The sequence below is a fragment of the Hoplias malabaricus genome, chromosome 2 (assembly GCF_029633855.1).
Source record: "Hoplias malabaricus isolate fHopMal1 chromosome 2, fHopMal1.hap1, whole genome shotgun sequence".
NCBI classification, from domain to species: domain Eukaryota; kingdom Metazoa; phylum Chordata; class Actinopteri; order Characiformes; family Erythrinidae; genus Hoplias; species Hoplias malabaricus.
In genome coordinates, this window is record NC_089801.1 from 56,749,374 (window position 1) to 56,767,193 (window position 17,820).

The window sequence follows — 17,820 nt, forward strand, 5'->3', positions numbered from 1 at the left end:
TGTACTGTGGACTGTATACTATGGGATGTGGACAGTGTACTGTTGGCACAAACATGGAGATGCAAGTTTTTTATTTTACAGGTGTGTGTATGTGTGTGTATATGTTTTAAGATTCTGAGTTTCCGGAGGATTTCTCAGTGCTGATGGCGGTTCGAGCTCGTCGTGGAGCTCAGTGTTTCCTGCTCTCTGTGTACAATCCTGACGGCGTCCAGCAGCTGGGCCTGGAGCTCGGACGCTCCCCCGTGTTTATATACGAAGATCAGAATGGTCAACCCAGCCCTGACCAGTACCCCACCTTCAGGAAAATCAACTTCGCAGACGGAAAGTGAGTGCTTCAGCTGAGAAAAGCAGACACTAATTTCCTACTGGAAAAACAGCAGTAACACTCATTAATGTTTATTTAAATATTCATGTATGCAGTTTACATGTTATACTTATTTCAACATGAAACATCACTCATTACATTACATTTACAGTGTCCCTTTACTCACAAGTAGTCTTCCACATAGGTTTGTGGTGTTTATTTTGTAGTAGAAAATAGCCATTAGGTGTAATTAACAGTGAATAGTACAGTAAGTCCCCTCCAGGGTGTATTCCCGCCTTGCGCCCGATGATTCCAGGTAGGCTCTGGACCCCCCATGACCCTAAATTGGATAAGCGGTTACAGATAATGGATGGATGGATAGTACAGTGAATATTTCAAGGAGAGTACCAGCGCCCCCTGCTGAGCTGCATGTTCACAAGATGTTTGATTATTTAGAATGTCCACACTCAGTTTGTTCACACACTAAATATAATTCACATAGCTCATAATCTCCCACGGTGGTCTCCAGGCGTTCTCTCCAGACACAACAACGTCTTACGACCCAGCTTTTCACAATAACAACTTTATAAGCTTCATGACTCTGTTTTTCTTTTCTGTCAACATTGTTTTCTATTGAAGCAAAGCTCAGTTTTTCCTCGCTACAAATAACAACACATTTATTTGTGTCTACAGCAGTGAAACATCTGGAATCAGACCATTACATGATGTTTTGTTGTTGTTTATTGACCATAAAGCAGCTTTAACATCGTCCCCGTCAGAGGAATCAAAAGAATGTGTGATCTCATGAAGCGTAGCTATAGAAAAATGGCTGCTGAGTTTGTTTGTTTTGATTTTGCCAAGTGTTAGCTCCAGTTGGTTGAGAATTGCCCTGTATTTTGTGTTATTTGTGACTATTTTCACAGTGACCACCTCATTCCACTGAGCATTGGTTGCTTAGCAACAGCTAGAGATAACCTTTGCTAAGTTTCTACTTTAGCTCAAATGAAAATCAGAAAATAAGCCCATCAGAAAACATTAATAAAATAAATTTTAAAAATATTTGAGCTGAGCACAGCAAACAAACACCACATACCTTCCCTGTATTTACCCGAATGGAGGAGCAGCTTTGTCTGTGTGTGCCTCTTTGAGATAAAGAGCTCTCACAACACAGATTAGCACAATGTGAGTGTGAGTAAATCCGGGGGATCATTGCTTAGGATTCATAATGTTTATTACAATCTTTATGTTATTCTCTCTCTAGTTTTTGCCTGGCTCCCAAATAATATTTTTGCTTTTTGTTTAGCATGTGATGTGGCGAACCTCAGTTTTTGAAAAGCGTGATGCTAATATCTAGAGCCTTCCAGACAGCGAGCATATGTTTAAAAGCTCAGCACCCCGCTGACTGTAGGCCACTGTTGGTCAGCCATGGGACTGCTCAGAGACTTTTATTCTGGAAAATGAACTAATACAAATATCAACAAATACCATGAGAAACACAATAATGTATAGGTCTTATATATATATTATATTCTTAGGTTGAATATGTTGACACTCTGCTCGATTCATATTGTTCACATATTATATTCTTTACATCTAATTTACAAAGAATAGCAAAATAAATTAATGAAGGAAAATACAGTATAATGGACTGTGAATGGAAAAATGCTAAAACGCCCGGAAAACTCTTTAAAACGCCGGTGCACGTCCAGCTTGGTCTGTGGTCTTGTTTTCAGTGCTGTTTGGTGTTACTCAAACTTGTACTGTGTTATTTGCATCTCCCAGTTCCCAGGTAAAATCTAGTGCTTAAAGAACCGTAAAACAAAGCATAATTAGACGTTGTGTCTTGATAATGAGATGTGCGTGACTCCAGGTGGCACAGGCTGGCGTACAGTGTGAAAGGGAAGACCGTCACTCTCTACATGGACTGTCAGAAGGTCACAACCCTCGACCTCCACCGAGGGGACGACCCCAAGGTCAGCACTGAAGGCGTGACTGTGTTTGGGACACGCCTCCTGGACGAGGAAGTGTTTGAGGTGAGTGGAGTAACTTTGCCTCAGGCCTGACCTCTTAATATTCTTTACTGAGATGATCAGGGCCCTAGCTCTCTGAATGTCTCAGTACACCTGACTTCCGAACTATTTCCCCAAAAAAGCACATGTTAGTGTGTGAGTGTGTGTAGTGTGTATTTGAGTTTATGTGTATCTGTGTGGGTGTGTGTGGATGTGAAAGTGTAAGGAATGTCTGATTGACCAGGCCTCATGTTTGGACTTGTGCTCTGGCGCTGAAACGAGGAACTTTCACTGCTTTTAGGGAAAACATCCATGATACCATTTGAGCAGTGCATGTGGTGCCCCTGCTGGACATCAGCAGAAGTGCAAGATGTTCGGTTACCATTTAAAAAATGATTTTAAATGTTTCATATAAGAGTTTCAAATGTACTTAACCCATTTTGATTCTGATTAATGATTAAAAGGGTTCTAGTTTTATTATCAGCACAGTGTGAATATTGTGATATAAATAAAGATCTGATCAATTATATTTATGAATATAATTAATATTAATCAAAACACATTTCTAGGCAAATAATCTGAGAAAAAAAAATTGTGTTAATACAAAATTGCAGTGTATTATTTATACATTTTAACTGAACTCCCATTAAGATTGTTATAATAATATTAGCCCAGGTTCCATTGTGGTGATGTCACGGGGACGTGATGGGTGGACTTACGGAGGCGGACACACTCGCTACAACACAGTTAATTTATTAAAGAGATAACACAACAAAACGAACTTGACGAGAAACACGAAATAGCATTACTTAGAAACATAGGAAAGAGCACGAAACAACATTACAGGACTGGGGCATGAAACAGGCAAGAAACCGAACGAGAAACGAGAAACGGGCTAGAGAAACGCACACTACAATAATAATAACAATATAAACGAGTAGGAAAGACTACGGCACGACTTTAACAGAACAGAGCAAAACAACAACACAAATGACCGATCACAGGAAGTGAGGGAAGAGGACTTAAATACACGAACTAACAAGAGACACCTGACACAGATAAGGAAGGAAAATGACAAAGAGGCGGAACAAAGGTGGAGCTAGGGTGGAGATATGAACAATGATAGACAGAAAGAGCCACATGGAAGGGGAAAACAAACAAGAAAGTGCCAGGATGTGACAGGTGAACCTGAAGCTCACGCTGTGTGGATTAAATAAAGACCTGAAACACACACACTTCCGGTTCCTTCTGTCAGTCACTCACAATATACATAATATCATTTACACTTTATAGATAGATAGATCACTTTATTAATCTCTGAGGGAAATGTACATGTTAGAGCAGCACCACATAATTTACATATAATAATAATAATAATAATAGTAATAATGATCATGCATTTTATTTTTAAAAGCACATTTCAGGAACAAAAAGCACTGACAATGTTAACAAACATCAAAGAAGAAACAGACACAGCAATACAAAGAGCACAAAAAGATTAGAAAATATATAAATGAGAGTTCACAGAGGCCATTAGAACAACATTAGAGCAAACAAACATTCAAAGTTAGAAAATTAAAAACTGATTCTATAATTTTACATAAAAGTTTGCATTGGAGTGTTTCTATTGGTCATTCATCATGAAATTTGCATTACGTAAACTAAACGCACAAACATGGAGATTTGGTTTTTAACTCGACAGCAATATTTAATATATATGTGTGCGTGTGTGTGTGTGTGTGTGTGTGTTTGTTTGTGTGTGTTACAGGGAGAGATCCAGCAGTTATTGATTTCTCCAGACCCAGCTGCTGCGGCTGAATACTGTGTGAACTACATTCCTGACTGTGACTCCGCCCTCCTATACAGCAGCCTAATACTGGACCCTGAGGAGGTAAACCCCACCCACACTCATCTGCATACACCTCCACTTTCAGATTAACTCATTAAATTTACATATACTGCTTATACTGTACAGCTACATTATTGCCACCAAAGGTACAATGTGCCTTACAGTGTAAATGTATGCTGGGCGAGAGCACGAAGTGTGCGTCTGTTGCTGCCTCTTCTCTCCGGTATATTTTTTTTTCCATTTATAAGGAGGCTCTAAACACTGCTTGTTCTCTTTTCTATTCAAATCTTATCAATACTGGCAGACATAAGTCCAAAACTCTCTTCAACACCATAAATAAACTTCTTCAACCTCTCTCCCACCATCTCTTATTCCTCTGTGCAGTGTCAAATCTTTCTGAAATATTTTCAGGACAAAATTAATAACATTTACAAGCACTTCCCCTTGAGAACTCAGTCCTATCTCTCATAGGCCGCTGTTTCTCCAACATCTGATATCTGTCTTTCTTAACCTCTTTTAATCCTTCCACAGTCTGTCATATTTTGTCTGGATCATTGTCCTGCTCATCTCAACTTGATCTTGCTCCTACTTCTATTCTTAAATCTGCTGTTTCCATTATTTCTGTACCTGTTTTCACATTTAATCAACCTGTGGTAGCTGCTGTCACGCCTATATTAAAGAGACCTGGGTTAGATCCGTCCTAACTGGCCAATTACAGACCGATCTCTAACCTCCCCTTCTTGGCCAAAGTGATGGAAAGAGTTGTAGCCACTCAGCTACAAGACTTTCTGTCAAGCAACAATCTATATGAGCCTTTACAATCTGGATTTTGCACCGTGCACAGCACTGAGACCGCCATTTTATAAGTCTGTAATGAAGTCTGCTTCAATCAACAGATGCTGGATTTCTTAATGTCCTGGTTCTTCTAGATCTATCATCATGACATCCTCATTTCCAGACTATCCTCTGTTTGCATTGCTGGCCTAGCCCTTAACTGTTTTCGGTCTTATCTCACGAACAGACAATATTACATTGCATTAGGATCTCATAAATCATCTATTGATCAGGGTGTACCCCAGGGATCTGTTCTTGGGCCTCTCCTCTTCATTATATACGTTATCCCACTTGGTAAAATTATCCGTAATCATGGTTCTAATTTTCACTGCTATGCTGATGATAGTCAGATCTATATCAGCACGGCTTCTCCCACTGCCTCTGCCCAGGCGTGAGTTCCTGTATTGTCATTTTAAAACTCTGGCTGCACACTAACTCTCTAAGACTCAGTGCTGATAAAAAAGAAGTTCTGCTAGTTGGAGCCAAATCACCACCTTCTCATGTTTCTCATTTCTCTGTTGACACTGATGAAGCCGGTCCAGGTTATTAAAACCTTGTTGATTCCACACTCACCTTAGAGTCTCATATCAAGTCTGTCACTAAAACTGCATTTTTCCATTTGTGTAACATTGCACGATTATCGATGATGATCAATGCCTTTTTTTCTCTCTACTGATTACTGTAACTCCCTTTTTCTATGGCCTTCCGGTCATATTTAACTAACCGTCTCCAGTTCATCCAAAACTCTGCAGCTGCAGTTCTTATGTCTACCAAGCACACTTCACACCTGTCCTCCCACAACCGCACTGGCTCTCTGTCATTTCTCTGATAGAATATAACATTTTTCTTTTAACCTTTAAAGCTTTACATGGCTTGGCTTGGGTTTAATTTCTGATCTGATTGTCCTTTACCGTCCCTCTCACACACTTAAACCGACCAACACTGGACTTCTTACTGTCCCTCAGACACTCAGCTATGGGCCTCAGATCCTTTACTGCAACTGCTCCCAGTCTCTGGAACACTGCCTCAATCTCTCCGTCTCTGTTCTTCTATCTTCCTTCAGAGCTCTGCTTAAAACATTCCTCTTCTCTTCTCTTCTCTTCTCTTTATCCTTGTTAATTTTTCTTATTTTATTTTATTTTACTTTCCCCTAACACTCTGTAGAGCCTCATTGGGTCTGTGAAAGGCACTATATAAATTGAACTTATTATTATATTATATTATTATGATATACTAATAACAGCTTTATATAATATTATTATCTCTCTCTCTCTCCCTCGGTTCTCTCTCTCTCTCTCTCTCTCTCTCTCTCTCTCTCTCTCTCTTCATTGATAGTGGTACTGTGTTTTTGGCTCTGACTCTGGTGTTAAACATGTTGTCTGAGAGCAGCAGCCAAAACAGTGTATGAATATGTGTTTCTGTGTGTGTGTGTGTGTGGTAGCTCCAGCAGTGTGATTGTATGTATGATTTATAGCTGCATGTCTCTGGCTCTGAGCCGTGTACAGCTGGATCAGCAGTGTGTGTGTGTGTGTGTGTGTGTGAGGTGATGTCATGTGAGAGCTGTAAAAGCGTGGCATGTTCCTGCAGGTTCTCAGCGGAGTGTAAATCTCTGATCACATTATTAGGTTTGAGTTAAAGTCGAGGCTGCGTGAAAGTTGTAGTTTCAGTGTCTGATGTGTAATGTAATGTGTTTCTGTGCTTGGTGTTTGCATGGTGTGTTGCTGTGGTGTGTGTGTTTTCATGGTTTGTGTTGCCATGGTATGGGTTACTATGACGTGTGTTTCCATGGTTTGTGTTGATTTAATATATGTTTTGCATTAGCTTTTGTTACCATGGTGTGTGTTGCTATGGTGTGTGTTATCATGGTGTGTGTTGCTGTGATGCTTGTTGTTGCCTTGACAACGTGTGCTGTTCACAGGTGCAGAAAGTAGCCAGAAAACCTGTGGTGCAGGACTACGACGATGACTTCTACAGTGACCTCTCCGTATCCACAGTTACAGCTGGGTCCAACCTCACCGACTATGAGGTGTGTGTGTGTGTGTGTGTGTGTGTGTGTGTGGACCCAGTCCAAGGCCGGGAGTTCTAGCGGATCCCATTGTCCTCACCCTCTGGGTGTATATGTTCTCCTCCAGTGGTGAGGCCTCACTTGTTTCAGAGAAAGCACTTACTGCAGTGTGTAGAAGCATGAAGAAAATGTCACCGTGGAGCTGAACGCAGTGGTCAGTCACAATTCTGACAGTGTTCAGTAATGATCTTGTGTTTTAAAAACATAAAGGTAATCAGATAAGAGCAAAGGCAGGGCTCTGTCCCCAAACAATAGCAAACAATAAGAGGGAAGTTTATTATCCTTATATTTTCACTGAAAATGATCAATTTATCCTCCAGAGCGTGGGCCATGCATATGGAGGCGGACATGTTTAAAATAGAATTATATTGGATTCCCAGATACAGCCAAGCCACTAGATGTCAGTCAAATAGATGTTTCATAACAGAAGGAGAATCACTGGAGGAAAAGCCTGATTCTAAGTGGAATACTGTGTGATTACAGTGTATTTTGTTTCTTTATCTTGTGTGTGTGTGTGTCAGTTAGTAGAGTATGATGAGATGGGTAATGGGACGGAGTATATTGTAAAGGAATATGAAGAATATGAAGAGTATGAGGGTTATGATGACCGCTATGGACCAGCCACCAGAACTGGAGAAGACTTCTGGAATGGACAGGTATCTCTCTCTCTCTCTCTCTCTCTCTCTCTCTCTCTCTCTCTCTCTCTCTCTCTCTCTCTCTCTCTCTCTCTCTCTCTCTCTCTCTCTCTCTCTCTCTCTCTCTCCAGGAGACATTTGGACATTTTCTGTCCTCTCACTTTCTTGTATTATTTGTGTTTCCAGGGTCCTGCAGGACCAGAGAAGGGTCAAAAAGGAGAACCTGCCATTTTAGGACCGGTGAGATCACTATCATGTTCAGTTTTGAAATTCAGGGAACCTACAGGAAGCGTTCACACTCATACATATTTTTATTATTCCAGGTAGTTGCTAGGAGGCTGCTCTATGATTGTAATTGTACCTGAGTTGCTGTGGTATCCCTGATGGTTGCTAGGTGTTAGCTGTGGTGTTGCTAGTATGCTGCTATATATTTGTTATGGTACTGGAGTTGCTATGGTATCCCTGGTGGTTACTAAGGTGTATAAAGAATTTGCTATATGTTTTTTGTGGTTTGGAGTTGCTATGGTAACACTATGTTGTTGTTAGGTGTCAGGTGTGGTGCTCCAGTTGGTTCCAGTGTTGTTCCAGTTGGTTGGTAAGGGACTTAGGGTTTTTGCTACGGCATTTTATGTGGTTGCTTATCAGTTGCTGTGGTTGCTTAGGGCATTCTATGTGACTATATTACACCTGGTGGTTGCTGTGGCTTTCCAGGTTGTTGCTAGGATATCCCAAATGGTTGCTAATAAGTTTGTAAATTTGTGTTGTAATGTGAACGTCATAAGTGTTGGTTATAATTTAACTTTCTGTCGTTATGAAACCATAAAGATGTAAGTGTAGTAACAGAATCTTTTCTTTCTGTGTGTGGAGTAGGTAGTTTTTAAGTTGGAGTTTTTAAGGTGGCATCAAAATGGAGAAGTTGTTGGAGAAACAATAAAAACACATTCAGTTAAAATACTTAAAATTAAAGAAATGAGAAATAACAAATGTTAATGTGTTTTTTTAAATAAGAAAATGTTTTGTTTGATGTGTTACAAAGGGGACTCTGATTGAAGGACCCCACGGACTCCCAGGCCCTGAGGTAACACCACCTACACACAAGTCTCAGCATGTGTGTGTGTATGTGTATGTGTGTGTGTGTGTGTGTGTGTGTGTGTGTGTGTGTTTGTGAGGGAGGGAGAGAGACTGGTAAAAATGTGTGTGATTTGTTTGAATTTTTTTAGGGTTCTCCTGGAGAGCCTGGTGAAATGGGACCCCCAGGACCAAGAGGAGATCCAGGCGATCTGGTACTCACACCCAAACAAACACACACACACATTAATAAACGTTGTTATCTCTGAGAAGCTTGAAGAGTGCCACATAACATACATGCCACATTTTATCATGCCTTCCCTCTTGTTCTTTCTCTCTTTCTCTCACTCTCTTTCTCTCTCTCTCTCTCTCTCTCTCTCTCTCTCTCTCTCTCAGGGTCCTGCTGGTCGTCCAGGGCTTGCAGGGGCTGATGGAATACCAGGACCCCCAGGGAATCTGCTGATGTTACCGGTGTGTGTGTGTGTGTGTGTATGAAAGAGAGAGTGAGAGTAGCAATGCAGTATTTTTTCTGTACATTGTGTAGTATATTATGCTCACCATTAGGAGGCAGGCATTATAAACCCGGTCGTTAAGCCCAGGAAGAAGGTCCTGTAACAAACCTCTAAAATAATCTTGATCTAGTGCTGAGGTTCCCAAACAGTCCTGAGCATAACTGGCTGAATTACAGAGTTAAAATGTATAAATCCTGTCACATAATGTGTGGGCTGTGTTCTACTCAAATTCAGCACAGTGTTCACTTAGAGTGAGTGAAACACGTGGGGACTCTCTCAGAAAGACTGTACACACCATTCCCAGGCACTGCATTCCCTGGTGGAATTAACTTTGTTCCTTCATGAACGAAACATTATTTGTATAATCAGCAACTACTTGTTACTTGTTCGAGGAGTTACTGATTGAGTATCTTACAAATAAATATTTTATAAATATATACTGTTAATATATATTAAAATATATTGGAAAGAGGGAACTCTTTTAATTTCTGTTCCTACAGGGCAGTGTTTTCATTGACTGCTCTGCTGTAGAGTGCAAGATCCCAGGCGACAGGAGAACAGCCAATCTACAACTCTTTCTGAGAGAAAAAACACATGTAGCCACATAAATTTGGCCAATCAGGGTTCTCGAATTGGATGCCTCTGGGGCACTTCACCACTCACCCTGAGCAGAGTCAGTCAGCGGTGGCGTAAAAACCTGACAGTTATTGGCAATCATTCATTCATTATCTGTAACTCCTTATCCAGTTCAGGGTCACGGTTTGTCCAGAGACTACCTGGAATCATTGGGCACAAGGCAGGAATACACCCTGGAGGGGGCGCCAGTCCTGATACTAGACTCCACCTAGGATATTCTTCACCAGACAAGACTGATACAGTTATAAACCAAGGAAAGAAGAAAAAGAAATGGACCAAAAAGGAATAAATGATGCTTTAAACCTAAAAACATCAATTATATTAAAAAGCACTGTCTCTTTCTGTCTCTCTCAGTTCCAGTCTGGTGGAGATGGTCGGAAGGTGCCGATCGTTTCAGCTCAAGAGGCTCAGGCTCAGGCCATTCTTCAGCACGCCAAGGCAAGACCCCTTCTCCAAAATCAGATCTGTTTACTAAGCACTTTGCAGAAGATTTCACTGAAAATATTTACGCAAAGTGTTATTAGTGTTATACTAATACTAACCCCCCCCCGCATTGATTAAAATAGTGTTGTAAAAATGAATTACACTAGGAGCATCCCCAGGAGGAAAAAAATCTGACCTACTGTTTAAAAGTGTAACAAATCTGATGTGAGAGTGTAACGTGTGTGTGTGTGTGTGTGTGTGCGCGTGTGTGTGTGTGTGTGTGCGCGTGTGTGTGTGTGTGTGTGTGTGCGCGTGTGTGTGTGTGTGTTTGCGTGTGTCACAGCTCGCTCTGAAAGGGCCTCCAGGACCATTAGGACTGATTGGACGTCCAGGACCACTGGTGAGTGTCCAGTTATAATCCTCACTAAAGGTCCAGTGGCGTTTTATTAGCAGCAGTTTGAAAAGAAACAGTGGTTGGTGTCACATGACTCAGAGGAAGTATGTGCATCAGAGTGTGAGGCACTATGGGTGAAGTCTGGAGTAAAAATGTCATAATTTTGTAACAATGAGTCAATAAACAACTTAGTAATAGGTCATTACTGTGACAGTATGTCACACGGTTGATAACTGGATTAGAGTAAACAGGTAATTTTTTTCAACCAACTGATGCTTAGTAACAGAAATGGGCTTCTATAGGCTCAGGACCTAAAATACACTGCCCAATCCGCTGTAACACAGTTCAGTGCTGCCCCCTATTGTCTGACCCCTGTACTGCTCATCAGAGAAGAAATCAGTCAGACTGTGGGTACACTGCTCATCGGGAGTTTACAAATCCACTAAACAATGTTTGGTTTACAGATAACCTTTCAACGTCCATATCCAGAATCTGTATTTCCATTTGGTTCATGTGTTCTCTGAGCTGGAGACATTTTAAATAAATTTTAGAGGTTGTTGCTAAAAGTATTATTTATCATTAAAACATTCTTAATTCATCAGCTTGTTTTTTCAAACGGAAAGACTTCAATCAATTAATCAGCCTTTAATTTCACCCGGAAGTACACTGAGGAAATCCTCATTTACATTCTTACAAAAATGGGACTGAAAAAAAAGAAAAACATTTTAATAATCACTTTAACATTTTAAAAATGTAAAAGAAATAATGTAAACAAAGTAAACAAGTAAAATAAATCATAAAAGATGATCATTAAATGAATTAAAAGCAAAATAAATAATAAATAAATAAGATATAAATATAGAATCTTTTAATAAGAATAAAAAACATAAATGAATAAATAAGAGTGAACATAAAAACCTAAGACAAACAGCAGTAAAACAGGAAGCAATAACTAAAATTGTATAAAGAAATAATAATAAAAATAATAATCAAAATAAAAGAATGGTAAAAGAAAATGTTTAAAAATGTATCAAAAATCATATAAATGTTATCTAAAATGTTATCTCTGTTGTTTTACATTTGATTGATGCCTGGACAGCATCAAACAAATCAAGGTTGTGTCCATTATAACTATTTTATGTGTTTAATATAATTTTTATTTTTTTATTACTTTTAACTTATACATGATTCAAACCAGAAAGTCCTTATAGAACTGAGTAACGAATGTGGAGGGGGAGTCAGGTGATCCAGATGATTATGAATCATGATTCATTTGAGTTAGATGACTCAGTGTAATAACACTATGTTCAGAGTAGTTCACTCTTTCACTTGTTCACAGTTCAAAACGCAGTGTGTGCTACGCAGTGATTTCACTAGGGAACAATCACAGAACAACCCTGTGCCTTTTAGACACCACTGCTCCATAAATATGTGCTGGATATACTTTCATCAGTTTACAAGTTTTTTGTCCCGTTTTTGACTTTTCAGCTTAAGGCTCTTGTGAACTGAAATATGTGCACTGTTTCTGAATCAGGGAGAGATTCTGAACACAGCTTAAAACCTCAGATCCCACAAAAAATAGCTCAGCTCAGCTCCGCTCCACAGAGCAGGTCGCCCACATGGAGGATGCCATGTTTAAAATATGTTTTTTCTAATTCATTCAGACCAGCAGGTGTCAGTGAAATGACTGATTGCTCCTTTAATTAAGAAAAGAGAATTGTTTTGGTTTTAATGTTTGTGTTTAAACTCTTCTTTTTTTCTCAGGGTCTTTCAGGACCACCGGGACTGAAAGGGGACTATGGTCTCCCTGGACCTCCGGTAGGGGGCGTTGTGTACAGCTACTTCACATTATATCAATACAGTTCTCTTCCTGTTGTAACATATTATATATTTATACATCTGTCTCTTTCTTTTCATTCTCTGTCTCACTGTTTCACTCTCTTTCTCTTTCTTGGTTATTTCTTCTCTCTCTCTCTCTCTCTCTCTCTCTCTCTCTCTCTCTCTTTCTCTCAGGGTCCTCGAGGTGTGCTTGGTATTCCAGGACCCAATGGAAAACCTGGGAAAAGAGTGAGGGAACATATGGAGATGATCAATAAATAAATCAATAGTGATTGATAATGTGCACATATTGATTGTGTGAATGTGTTTGTGTTGTGTTTGTTTATTCAGGGACGCGATGGTTCAGATGGAGGTCGAGGGGAACCTGGAGAAACGGGAGCTAAAGTATATCACTGATTATCAGCCTGTCAAACTCTCACGGGGAACCCTACCCACTTTTCAGAATTTTTCACTTTCTGTGAGGGGCTTTTAGAGGAGGAAATGAGGTTCCATTCACCTGCACTGTCCACTGTCCCCCACCATCTACTGTCCTCACTTTCTTTGAGGGGCTTTTAGAGGAGGATGTGTGCTTCCATTCACCTCCACTGTCCACTGTCCCCCACTGTTTAATTATAATTATGGAGAAATTTTGAAATGTCAGTTTACCTTTAAATCTGAACCTCTGAGGTGACCTCATTGCTTTGCTCTAACTGATTTTTATGGAAATTACCAAAACTTTCCGATGTACTTAAACATATTTTCACATCTCTCTCTCTCTCTCTTCCTCTCTCTCTCGCTCTCTCTCTATCGACCTCTCTCTATCTCTCTTTCTCAGGGTGACCGAGGGTTTGATGGATTACCTGGTCTTCCCGGAAACAAAGGCCACAGAGTAAGAGAAACTACAGCGAGAGAATAATAACTGAAATGGTAGTAAGAAATTATGATTGTAATGGCAGTAGTAGATTATAATGGCAGCAGTTGATTGTAATGACCGCAGTAGATTATGATTGTAATATAAGCAGTACATTGTAATGGCAGTAGTATATTGTAAAGGCAGATTACAGTACATTATGATTAATGACAGCAATAGAGTGTAATGGCAGATTACAGTAGATTATGATAGTAATGGCAGCAATAGAGTGTAATGGCAGATTACAGTAGATTATGATAATAATGACAGCAGTAGATTATGATAGTGATGATAGTAGTAGATAATGATAGTAATGGCAGTAGCAGATTATGATAGTAATGGCAGCAGTAGATTATGATAGTAATGGCAGTAGTACATTACAATTGTAATGGCAGTAGTAGATTATGATTGTAATGGCAGTAGTAGATTATGATTTAATGACAGCAGTAGATTATGATAGTAATGACAGTAGTAGATTATGACTGTAATGGCAGCAGTAGATTATGATAGTAATGACAGTAGTAGATTATGATTTAATGACAGCAGTAGATTATGATAGTAATGGCAGTAGTAGATTATGATTGTAATGGCAGTAGTAGATTATGATAGTAATGGCAGCAATAGATTATGATAGCAATGGCAGTAGTAGATTATGACTGTAATGGCAGCAGTAGATTATGATAGTAATGGCAGCAGAAGATTATGATAGTAATGGCTGCAGAGATTATGATAGTAATGGCAGTAGTAGATTATGACTGTAATGGCAGCAGTAGATTATGATATTAATGGCAGTAGTAGATTACAATTGTAATGGCAGTAGTAGATTATGATTGTAATGGCAGTAGTAGATTATGATTTAATGACAGCAGTAGATTATGATAATAATGGCAGCAGTAGATTACAATTGTAATGGCAGTAGTAGATTATGATTGTAATGGCAGTAGTAGATTATGATTTAATGACAGCAGTAGATTATGATAGTAATGACAGTAGTAGATTATGACTGTAATGGCAGCAGTAGATTATGATAGTAATGGCAGTAGTAGATTATTATAGTAATGGCAGTAGTAGATTATGACTGTAATGGCATCAGTAGAGTATTACTGTAATAATAGTAGTAGATGATGATAGTAATGGCAGTAGTAGATTATTATAGTAATGGCAGTAGTAGATTATAATGGCAGCAGTAGATTGTAATGGCAGCAGTAAATTGTAATGTCAGTAGTAGAGTGTAATGGCAGATTACAGTAGATTATGATTTTATTGGACGCAACTGACTATGACTGCAATGACAGCAGTATATTATAATGGTAGCAATAGATTGTAAAGGCAGTAGATTTTACAGTTTACAGTAGATTATTATTGTAATGGGAGCAGTAGATGTAATGGCAGCAGTACATTATGATTGCAATGGTAGCAGTACATGGTGGGTCATTTATATGGACACACCTTAATAAAATGGGAATGGTTGGTGATATTAGCTTCCTGTTTGTGGCACATTAGTATATGAGAGGGGGAAACTTTTCAAGATGGGTGATGACCTTAGTGGCCATTTTGGATCCATCTTTTGTTTTTTCAATTGGAAGAGGGTCATGTGTAACATCAAACTTATTGGGAATTTCACGAGAAAAACAATGGTGTACTTGGTTTTAACATAACTGTATTCTTTCATGAGTTATTTACAAGTTTCTGACCAATTATAAAATGCCTTCAAAGTGCTGCCCATTGTGTTGGATGGTCAATGCAACCCTCTTCTCCCAATCTTCACACACTGATAGCACCGCAGGAGAAATGTTAGCAAAGGAGAAATGCTAGCACAGGCTTCCAGTATCCATAATTTCAGGTGCTGCACATCTCGTATATTCACAGCATAGACAATTGCCTTCAGATGACCCCAAAGATAAAAGTCTAAGGGGGTCAGATCGGGAGACCTTGGGGCCATTCAACTGGCCCACGATGACCAATCCACTTTCCAGGAAACTGTTCATCTAGGAATGCTCTGACCTGACACCCATAATGTGGTGGTGCACCATCTTGCTGGAAAAACTCAGGGAATGTGTCAGCTTCAGTGCATAAAGAGGAAAACACTCATCATGTAGAGATTTTGCATATCCAGTGGCCTTGAGGTTTCCATTGATGAAGAATGGCCCCACTATCTTTGTACCCCATATACCACACCATACCATCAAGATGTGCAGCACCTAAAACTACGGATATTGGGAGCCTGTGCTAGCATTTCTCCTGCAGTGTTGCTATCAGTGTGTGAAGAGTGGGAGAAGAGGGTTGAATTGACAATCCAACACATTGGGCAGCACTTTGAACACATTTTATAAGTGGTTAAAAACTTGTAAATAATGAAATAATAAAGTTATGTTAAAACCAATTGTTTTTCTTGTGAAATTCCCAATAAGTTTGATGTGTCAGATCCTCTTCCCATTGAAAAAACAAAAGTTGGATCCAAAATTGCCGACTTCAAAATGGCCACTATGGTCACCACCCATCTTGAAAAGTTTCCCCCCTCCCATATACTAATAGGCCACAAACAGGAAGTTAATATCACCAACCATTCCCATTTTATTAAGGTGTATCCATATAAATGGCACACCCTGTAGATTCAAATGGCAGCAGTATATTATGACTGTAATAGCAACAGTAGATTATGCAGTAATGCCAGCAGTAGATTATGATTGTAATGGCAGCAGTATATTAAGATTGTAATGGCAGCAGTATTTGTAATGGCAGCAGAAGATTATGACTTTAATGGCAGCAGAAGATTATGATTTTAATGGCAGCAGTAGATTATGACTGTAATGGCAACAGTAGATTATGACTGTATTGACAACAGTAGATTGTAATGGCAGCAGTAGATTATAATGGTAGCAGTAGATTATGACTGTAATGGCAGCAGTACATTATGACTGTGATGGCAGCATGTGATTATGATTTTGATCACAGATCATGATTGTGATGGCAACAGAAGATTATGATTGTAATGGCAGCAGTACTTTATTATTGTAATGTCAGCCGTAGATTATGATTGTATCGGCATAACTAGATTGTATTGGCAGCAATAGATTATGTCTGTAATGGCAGCAGAAGATTTTAATTGAAACAGTAGATTATGACTGTAACAGTAGCAGTAGATTATGACTGTAATGGTAGCAGTAGATATAATGGCATATATAATGGCTATAATGGTAATGGCATCCCGAGATTAAAGTGGCAGCTGAGTTTAATGTTCTGTTATCAGATGAAGATGTATGTGTTTACGGTAATATGATGTTGTTTTATTGTGTTTTCAGGGAGAGCAGGGACGGCGAGGTCCTATTGGTCCACCAGGAATTATGGGAGAAAAAGTAAAAGCTTTTTGTTATGTGTATAAACATATACATGATATTTGACCATGAGATCACATTATCAGGTGATCACATAATAATGCATTGTTCTTTCTCAGGGTTCAGATGGTCAGCCAGGACCAAGAGGACAGCCAGGAGAACCGGTGAGTGTCTAATCTGTTCATGACAATACAGTAATAGAAATTAAAATGTATTTAAACAACTTCTGTATATCAGACTGGTAGATTATCATAGATTATATAGATTTTTGTAGAAAAAAGGCCAGCAGTAAATTTATTGTCAGGTGAAATTTTGTAAATGTTTTAGTGTTAAATATTTTGTTTGTTGATGTGTTTACTCTTGCTTACTGCAGGGTTTGCAGGGGCTGACTGGGCCAAGAGGACTTCCTGGACCCACAGGACTGACTGTGGGTAACACACACACACAGCTGTTTAATTTTCTATTGTTGCTTTAACATGCAAATATTAAATATGTGTGTGTTTCTCAGGGTGTTCGAGGTGTTGACGGAGTTCAGGGTGCAAAAGGAAACCCGGTGTGTGTAATTCTTCATAATTTGTACAAATTTAACGCAATGTACTATAACCATTATTATAGGAATGTGTGTAATTCAATCGATCAGGTGTGTTGTGTTTGTAAAGTTGTATCCCAGTGAGTGATCATGTGTGATAAAAAACACTTCCTGTACTTACAGGGACCACCAGGGGAGCCTGGAGCTTCAGGTCAACAGGGCAACCCTGGATTTCTGGTAAATAACACACACACACAAAAAAAAACATTTACACATAACTGATACACACTGTTGGTTGAGTTGAACATATTTTGAATCTGCTTTTGTATTATCAACATTGCTGTTGTTGCCATTGTGGAGGAGTTCATATAAACACTGAGAGAACTGCCCAAGACATGCATGACAGCTCTCTTCTCAGTTCCTCTTTCACCTGCAACCAGCACTGAACACCAAAGTGACCATACAGTGTAAACAGAGTTACGGGGAGTAAGCAAGAGAG

The 17,820-nt window shown here is 39.3% G+C and overlaps 1 protein-coding gene across 2 annotated transcripts in view; it reads left to right on the forward strand.

The window, feature by feature from the left end:
• The first annotated feature begins 2,215 nt into the window (after window positions 1-2,215).
• LOC136686513 (collagen alpha-1(XI) chain-like) overlaps window positions 2,216-17,820 on the forward strand; it is a 41,296-nt gene continuing 25,691 nt past the window's right edge. For both annotated transcript variants that reach the window (XM_066660338.1, XM_066660339.1), the window contains exons 1-19: window positions 2,216-2,337; window positions 4,082-4,204; window positions 6,915-7,022; window positions 7,583-7,717; window positions 7,883-7,936; window positions 8,733-8,774; window positions 8,917-8,979; window positions 9,161-9,235; window positions 10,267-10,350; window positions 10,679-10,735; window positions 12,494-12,547; window positions 12,743-12,796; window positions 12,899-12,952; window positions 13,383-13,436; window positions 16,760-16,813; window positions 16,912-16,956; window positions 17,166-17,219; window positions 17,301-17,345; window positions 17,505-17,558. In XM_066660338.1, the coding sequence (XP_066516435.1) occupies window positions 2,224-2,337; window positions 4,082-4,204; window positions 6,915-7,022; window positions 7,583-7,717; window positions 7,883-7,936; window positions 8,733-8,774; window positions 8,917-8,979; window positions 9,161-9,235; window positions 10,267-10,350; window positions 10,679-10,735; window positions 12,494-12,547; window positions 12,743-12,796; window positions 12,899-12,952; window positions 13,383-13,436; window positions 16,760-16,813; window positions 16,912-16,956; window positions 17,166-17,219; window positions 17,301-17,345; window positions 17,505-17,558 (1,323 nt within the window). In that variant the 5' untranslated portion in view covers window positions 2,216-2,223. The remainder of the gene's footprint in view (window positions 2,338-4,081; window positions 4,205-6,914; window positions 7,023-7,582; window positions 7,718-7,882; window positions 7,937-8,732; window positions 8,775-8,916; window positions 8,980-9,160; window positions 9,236-10,266; window positions 10,351-10,678; window positions 10,736-12,493; window positions 12,548-12,742; window positions 12,797-12,898; window positions 12,953-13,382; window positions 13,437-16,759; window positions 16,814-16,911; window positions 16,957-17,165; window positions 17,220-17,300; window positions 17,346-17,504; window positions 17,559-17,820) is intronic.